Source organism: Cyprinodon variegatus, unplaced genomic scaffold, assembly GCF_000732505.1.
Source record: "Cyprinodon variegatus isolate N-32 unplaced genomic scaffold, C_variegatus-1.0 Scaffold7, whole genome shotgun sequence".
In the NCBI taxonomy this organism is placed as follows: Eukaryota; Metazoa; Chordata; class Actinopteri; order Cyprinodontiformes; family Cyprinodontidae; genus Cyprinodon; species Cyprinodon variegatus.
The window spans coordinates 1,917,148-1,925,690 of NW_015150460.1; the positions used below are offsets into that span (position 1 = coordinate 1,917,148).

General features: G+C 41.4%; 1 protein-coding gene across 1 annotated transcript in view; it reads left to right on the forward strand.

Annotated features, from left to right (window-relative positions):
- nup37 (nucleoporin 37kDa) overlaps positions 1-8,543 on the forward strand; it is a 28,183-nt gene that overhangs the window by 16,409 nt on the left and 3,231 nt on the right. The window contains exon 6 of the mRNA XM_015375582.1: positions 7,750-7,840. Within this exon, the coding sequence (XP_015231068.1) occupies positions 7,750-7,840 (91 nt within the window). The remainder of the gene's footprint in view (positions 1-7,749; positions 7,841-8,543) is intronic.

An 8,543-nucleotide genomic window follows, 5' to 3' on the forward strand; every position in this document is an offset into this window, starting at 1 on the left:
GTTTTAGGCAGGGTTAGTTCCTCATTACTTCCTGCTTTCTGGCCACTCTAAAGACATCCGCCATAAATCCTCTCTGAACTGTTTTATTATAACTTTCAAATAGGCTAAAAAAAAAAGCAGAACCTTTGAATTTGGACACTAAACTATTAATTTATTTTTTACTTTTATAGAAGAGGAGCATTCGTTTATGAATTGTGAATTTCTTTTCTTATTTTCTTTTTTCAAAAACTTAGTTTGGTGGCAGTTTGCTCAAATTCCTTTCTCTTAAAAAAGTTTGATTATTTTAAATAGATATAAATAAGAGTTTGAAAAATAATGCAAGAAAAATTCCAAATGGATTTTTCTGAAATAATCTGAGCAGATTGGTGGTGAGATTGCCCTGGTCTGAGATCGCACTAAATTAAAATCCCTCCTCCTCTTCCAACTCCTGAACCGCTTCCCCTCCTTCAGCTGGATGTCCAGAGAAAACAGCAGAGCCCTCCATCTGCTGAAAGATTTAAACTCTGTCATGTTGAGAAAATACGGGACGCGGGAGGAAGACCGGGGCGGAAACATTTCGATAGATCAGGTTAACAACAGAGGAGCGACCTTCCAGTCAGCCCACACAAAACGAACCCCGATCATAGAGGAGGGAAGTGGTCGTGCAGAAAGGGAAGGGAGGTTTATGTCGGCATGTGTCAGTTCATGACCTCTCCGTCAGTCTGTTGGCTTTGGCGGGAGATTTTCCACTATAAGTTTGCTTAGTTTTGTCATCGCCATCTCCTGCAGCGCTGGGAACTCTGCTGTAGTCAGTGTGCAACCCGACGCTGCAGTATCTAGGTGGGGAACCACACTCCACTTCCTGAGGGTGGATGTAGTCTGACCTGCACAGCAGGGCGCTGTGGACACAGTGCAGGGTGGAGGTATTGTGGAGATGTGCCACCTAGAGGTCAGAAGGGCACACTGCAGGGTACTGGGAGGATTTGGAGTTGATGGAGTTCACTGCTGAACTCAGATAACACACCTGCAGCAATGAGATTTTCTTTTGTTTTTATCCAGATCCCAGAGTCTTATCTCCGTCTACATGTGTGCTAAAGAAAAAAAACATCACAACTGTAATATTATCTCATTCTTTCTCAGGCTGGAGGTTTGTGATTTACTGAAGCTCTGTGGCTTTTGTTTTTTGATTGATTAGAACTTCTCTCTGTTTGAACTCTCAAAACATTCCCTGTATATTCGTTTGATGAATATTCACCAGAGGTGAGGGCTTCGGTCTTTATTTTTTAAAACTTATTTGAGGGGGGAACAAAACAAATTCCTTAAAATTCCAGATCCTTCTTTCTCTATAAAGCCCCTGTCACACCTTGACGATTTAGCCATCTTCTAAAACCCTGGCATATGCTGAACTTTCTATGTATTTTTTCAATTGTGGGCGTATACATAGAGTATTCATAATGAGCCCAGAGCTTATGTCTAACGACAGCCTAACTTAAACTTAAAGCATGGCAGTGTAATGACCATGAAGCCAGTGTCCTGAGGGGGGTAGCGATGCGCTCTGAGTCGCCCGGCCTACATAATTAGATTTTTTTTAAAAGATCACTAAAAAGTAGTGTTGTCAAACTATTAAAAATTTTATTCGCGATTAATCGCATAATATCAACAGTTAACTCAAGATTAATCGCAAATTAATCGCATATTTTATCTTTTTATTTTATTTGGGCATTTTAAAAAATGCAAATGTGCAATAATGTAAAAAAAAACATGCTTATACAAAAAGTTTTTTTTATTATTATTTTTCAAGCACATTATTTTTCAAAAACAACTAGAATAAAAATATCCTGGTTTAAATTCTGGCCAATAAGTATTCAAAAATTGTAAAAAATTACAAAACTACAGAACAGTAAACAGTACTTCAAAGTACTCCTTAAACTTAAGTTTTTTCTCAAACATAGGACAAAAATAAAGATGTACTGTTAATAAAGTGCACATTCCGTTATGAAATTCAGACTTAATTCAAATAAAATGAAGTTGCTCACAAAATAATAAATAAATCAAATGAATTTACAATAACTGGGCTTTGCAGTCATTTCAACAACATAGGATTTAACATGTAGAACATTTTCAAAATGCTTTAATATTCCTTCGGCACAGGAAGTGCAGCAGCATCGCAGTCCACATGACTTAATTTATTTATTTGTCTTGTTGGCACTAAGCCAGTGAGACGCTTGTTTCTTCTGGACAACATAGACATAGGACTCGGGTTTTGTCAAGACAGCCTTCTTGGATAACTTGAAAATTAAACTTATGATTCATGATACCTTGTCTGCTGGCCATTTTTGCTCATTCAAAGCACGGGTCTGTTACGCTGCGGACTCTCACGCAAACTTAGCGTTCCTGAAGCTACAGAAAGCGCCGAGGGTAAAACAAACAGCACAGCGAGCGATGCGGAAAAATTAGGAACAAAAGCGAACAGTGCGTTTGTTTTGATGCACGATTAACGTGCGTTAAAAAAAATGTCGGCGTTATAGTCTAGAGCAGTTAATGCGTTAATAACGCTTTAAAACTGACAGCCCTAGTAAAAAGAAAGAAAGAAGGTTTGCAATCTCAGCAGATTCAGCGTCATGTCTGCTATGGAGATTGTTGGTGGTGGGCATGAANATGTAGAACATTTTCAAAATGCTTTAATATTCCTTCGGCACAGGAAGTGCAGCAGCATCGCAGTCCACATGACTTAATTTATTTATTTGTCTTGTCGGCACTAAGCCAGTGAGACGCTTGTTTCTTCTGGACAACATAGACATAGGACTCGGGTTTTGTCAAGACAGCCTTCTGGGATAACTTGAAAATTAAACTTATGATTCATGATACCTTGTCTGCTGGCCATTTTTGCTCATTCAAAGCACGGGTCTGTTATGCTGCTGACTCTCCCAAAACTTAGCGTTCCTGAAGCTACAGAAAGCGCAGAGGGTAAAACAAACAGCACAGCGAGCGATGCGGAAAAATTAGGAACAAAAGCGAACAGTGCGTTTGTTTTGATGCACAATTAACGTGCGTTAAAAAAAATGCCGGCGTTATAGTCTAGAGCAGTTAACGCGTTAATAACGCTTTAAAACTGACAGCCCTAGTAAAAAGAAAGAAAGAAGGTTTGCAATCTCAGCAGATTCAGCGTCATGTCTGCTATGGAGATTGTTGGTGGTGGGCATGAACGCAGGGAGGATCCATCACACTCACCTCCTGGCTCACCCTTTGATGGGGATGAAGTCTGGAGGAGAACTGACGGTTTCCTCTTCTGAACCCCCTTTTATATCAAAAGCTGCCTATATGCCAATATACAGTAGCTTGGAGTTAGAAACACTTTCAGTGGTCGTCTCGAACACGTCACATACATTGATATACATTGGCATGCAGGTGGCACAGTGGTTAGTGCGCACAACCCATGTACGGAGGCCTTAGTCCTCGACGCGGCCAACCCGGGTTCGAATCCGATTTGTGGTCCTTTGCCGCATGTCTCTCCCCCTCTCTCATACCCTCTTTACTGTCTGCCTACTGTCAGAAGAAACAAGCCACTAGTTCTTTAAGAACTCAAAAAAAAAAAAAAAGTTATGCACTCGTTACTCATAAACTAGACGGCACGACTTATGAGTAATTTAGGCTACGTTCACGCTGCAGCCTGAAGTGACCCAAATCCGATTTTTTTGACCCATATGCGACCTGTATCTGATCTTTCCATGGCTGTCTGAACAACACAGATCCGATTTTTTCCAATGCGACCCAGGCCACTTGGCTATGTGGTCCTGAATCCGATACCAATCTCATCTTTTCAAATGCGACCTGTGTTTGGGCGTTCAGGGTAGATTAATCCGACCTGAACGTCATTAATACCCGACAAATGTCACTATAATGCGTTTTGCTACGCAGAAGCGGCAAGAAAAACAACCACCATGGCGGATGATGATGTGGAGAGCAGTATTTATGTTTAACCATATTGAAAAGATTGAGTTTTTATGGTTGGAAAAGACCGCTAGATGCATGCCGGCTCTACCATCAAAGTTTACTTCTGGAAAAAAAAGAGCAAGCTGGCCTGTGACGTCATTGCGTCCTCTACTGCGCATGCGGGACACTTGCGTTCTTTGACTGCAGTTCACACAGGAGATCACATGCCAGTCGCATATACTTGGAAATATGAACGGCAACATAAAAAAAAATCGCATTTCGCAAAAAAATCGGAATTGAGCATCAAGGCCTGCAGTGTGAACGTAGCATTAGATTTAACGTATGTCAACCATCAGATAACTTGGCTGTAACTTATGGCCCACGTATGGCATATGCTGGTCAGGAAATACATTTTTGAGCAAAATTTCTCAACGTACTCGTCGTATGTCAACGTCTGCCAGCGTGCTTTAGGTTGCTCATAACTTTTACAAAACTGACCCATAACTTATCCAACTAACCAGACTGTTTGTCAGGGATACGCTGGCTAAATCTTTAAGGTGTGACATAGGCTCAAAACTCCGGGATTATTTCCCAACTGTACCTCTTTTACTCCTTCCTCTGTCCACGATTGTGTGAAAGTTGGTTAACATGAAACCAGTCTAAAGATTAAAATAGCATAAATGACCAAGATGAGAGTGAAAGTCCATCTATTTGTCATCTATATATCGCCATTCTGCCCGTTTTTCCATCATGAAAGGAACTCTGCATCTCACTCCCCATCCATAGGACCACCACCTGGATTCTATATTTATTATCTATCATTAGTTAATATATCACTTTAAACTTTTTTCTTCTTCTTTGTATTCAAATAACTGCTTTGGACTGTTTTGTTTCAGCTTTGTTTTCCGTGTTGTTTTATTTACTATTTAATCTAGTGTTTCCTGGTTCTGGACAAATTTTGTTCAGAAACGTCCTGTTTACATCCATCCCGATAGCCATTTTTAATTGTTTCCTTCCTTCTGAGGACCAACAGCCACTCTGTATTTATTGGAAGCAGAGAATAAACTCTCAGGCTCCGGCTGATTTTCCTCACACACTTCAATTAGACAATAGAGGATCTCGGCTGTCCTTTTCAACTCTGTGGTAGATGGAAGCAGAGTGCTGTTGCCTTACGTCTTTCACCTCTTCCTGCAATCGTGTTTTTGTGTTTTGTGGCCGCTGCTCTCCATTTGCAGAGCAGAGGGGTTGACCACAGTTTGGCTGCTGGTGGTATTGCGTGCAACTGGTTTCTCTTTGGCAAGTGGTCTGCAAGAACAGGGTGTAGTTACTGTTTTCCTCATGTGGTCTAGTGAGTTTCTTCTTCGCAACGGTCAGGGAGCGAGGAGTTTCGAAAGGAAACAACGGGGAAGGTCCGCTCTCTCGTTCTGCATGAGTGCCTCTTACACTTGCTCACTCTTTTCATGCTTACCACAAACTATAACTTGTTTTCTTTGGATCTGTTTATAGAGACCAACACAAAGTCTTGAATTAAAGTGGAAAGAATGTTTTGCTGCTTTTCAAATTTTGCTGTTTTAAGAAATAAAAGGTATTTCTTGTAATTGCATCTTACCTAAGGACTCTTGGGTTGTAACTAGGGGTGTAAATCACTTCCATCATGGCGATCCGATTCAGTATCGATTTCCTGACCCAACGATTCGATTTTTTTTTTTCGGTACTCAAGAATACATCCCAATATGATTCAATTCGATTAATCAGTTAATTTTTTTTTTTTTTTTTTTTCAAGTTTGAAATAAATCAATGAAAGCTGTAATATCGTTATGCATTTTTTTTTTTGAAACAACAGCAAATAACAGAAGTAGAAAAGTAGCATCAAAAAATACTGCACATAATCAGTGCAATGAGTGCAATGCAATACCTCGGCTCCAGACGTCCGGCCCCCTCCACAGACGCTCCGCTGCACCTCTCCCAAATTGTAGCTGACGGCAGACAGTGCCGCAGACAGGAGGACGGCTTGTTTTGTTTTTATGACTGAAATTGCGGAAAACAACTTGTGAAGTTTGACCCGCTAGAAGAGCGAGGTGCGCGAGAACGCTGGGACCCTTTTTCCACCTGGATCTCCGCTCTTTTTGGCCCTCATGTCCCTCCGTCGTCGGACTAAACTCGCCCCCACTTCCTCTCCGCCTCGGCCGTATCTAAACCCACAGCATGTAGCACAGACCACGCTTCAATGTTGAGCATAATTTAAAAATGTCTGTGTCAAGCTCACTGCAACACACTGCTGTAAGAGTATAACCAGGAAGCGAGGTAGGAGGGCAAAATAGGTTTAGCGCCACCGCAGCACGGGAGGGAGAATTACGCCCAGGAGCAAATGGATAAAAATAGACCGGAGGAAAAAACAAAACATGAATCGATTCTCTTGCGGACGTATCGATGCATCGGATCGTCGGCTGTGGGATCGATGCATCGGTACAAAACGATTATTATTTACACCCCTAGTTGTAACTTTAACAACTCACAGAAACTCTTCTGCAGATTTGATTAATATCTGGACTTTAATTTGGCCGTCTTTGATCTAAACTCCTCTGTTTGAGAGTGGGTCTATGTTTAGCCTTGTCGTCCTCCTAGAAGGTGAATGATTTACTGTTGGTCTTTTCCCAAGATTTTGAGCTCTACCCACCTTCCCACCAGCTTCTTCCCAACTGTTATGCATAATGCTGGCACCACCATGTTTTTGCCATAGCGATGCTAAGTCCAGGTTGATTTGTGTTTGCATGTTGGACTGAGAAAATAACGCCTCGGCTTTTTGTGAACAGGGGTGTTGTATTAAAAGGGTTTTTTTCTTCCACTTCTATTATCAAAAAAACTCATAACTTGGTAAAGCAGGGAGAAGTTGAAGGAGTTAAGATACGTTTACTGTCCACTTTACATTTAGATGGTTTGCTCTGCTGCTCAACAGCTCGTGTTTTTATTTCCTCAAAGACTTCCTGCTTTTTTCTTCTAGTCCTGCAACTCCTTGGACGCAGCTGAGCATAAATCCAGATTTCGAGGAACGACAGCTGCCCTAATGAACAGAGGTCAAGCTGTGCTTTCTGTTTTAGTTTCAGCCGACACTTGATCCTGCTCAGCGTCTTCTGTCTGACGTAGGCGAGCCGCCCACACCCAAACAGCGGCTGCCGCACGGATGAAGCGTAGCGCGGCTCCGGCTGTCGTAGCTCGGTGTAACGTGAGGCTGACGTCTCCATCTGTCAAGGGAGTCTGCCTTTCCTCACGTTCAAGAGGGGGGAAAAAAGAGCTCCTTTTCTCTGGAAAAACGGGAATACTGTGTACATCATCATCACGCATAATAAAAACAAAAGAGGTTTGATGGATTAGGGGCAACGTAACCTTGAATGTGATCCATTAAAGCTGCATTGTGAAATCCTAAAGCTCTAAAAAGTGAAGTTGACTCTGCAAGGGGGATAATTGGGCGAGTTGTTTGTGAATAAAGGATTATTTGAGATTATATCAGCAAGAGTTGAGGATGTTTGTCAATGAAGAGCGTTGGAAGGCGAATTCTTTCATTACATAAGCACATAAGCCCAGTTCCTATTTTCAGGCTATATTTAGATGTTAATTAGGAGGAAGCACAGATTCGTTTTTTGCAGATTTCAGACCAGAAGCGGTTCACATGTCCACAAGAATTAGTCTCCGACATCACTAATTAGAGATTAAGGTCGTGTATTTGATCAACTCTCACACAGACATGTTTTCCTCCATTCATTTGTAGGTCAAACAACAGATATTTTAGGTAAAGTATTTTAATTGTGTTAATTTCCTGCGTGTTGTTTGTGTCGGCAGGCTGTGGGACCTGGACGGAAATGAAACGGCCGTTCTGAGGCTTCGCTCGCCGGGAGTCAGCGTGTGCTGGCACCCACAGGAAGTGTTTAAGGTGGGAGGCAGTTGTTTCGGATGTTATTCAGAACCTGTGAAGGAGAGGAAGCAAAAACTTGGCCGGACATATTGAGATCATTTTATGACTGAACATACCTGTTTAGTCTCATATAAGCTAAACAAACCTTCGTCTGTCTACTAAAACATTAACCGGGCTCTAAAGTGGTGGTCCCCTGTATCGGTTTATAGAGCTACAGGGATTTTAAATTATTCGTTTTGATAATAAGAAAACTGATTTGTTCCCTAAACCAAACAAGCAGACTGGGTCCTATGATGGCAAGCAAAGCCAATTTGCTTTACTTATTTTCTGAATATGAATTTTGAAAAAGTATGAGAAGAAAAATTATATTGTCAATTGTAAATACCGTATTTTCACGACCATAAGGCACTCCGTACTAAAAGGCGCAGTCTCAGTTATGTGTGCCTTTACTGTGTTTAACACACACATAAGGCGCACCGGACTATAGGGCGCGTTTTTATATACAGGTACATATCCTCTACTACATTTAAATACCTCTACTGCGTATTTAAAAATAGAGCGGGAGCAAAACTGAGCATGTTTGTGCTTTATTCATGTATTTATTACAAAGTATTAATCAAACCTGGAAGCTGGCAGGGAGACAGACACATCGCTCTGATGACACAGAGCGCTGTGATCACTCCTCTTAAACAGTTTATTGACGCCTAAATTAACTTAAAAT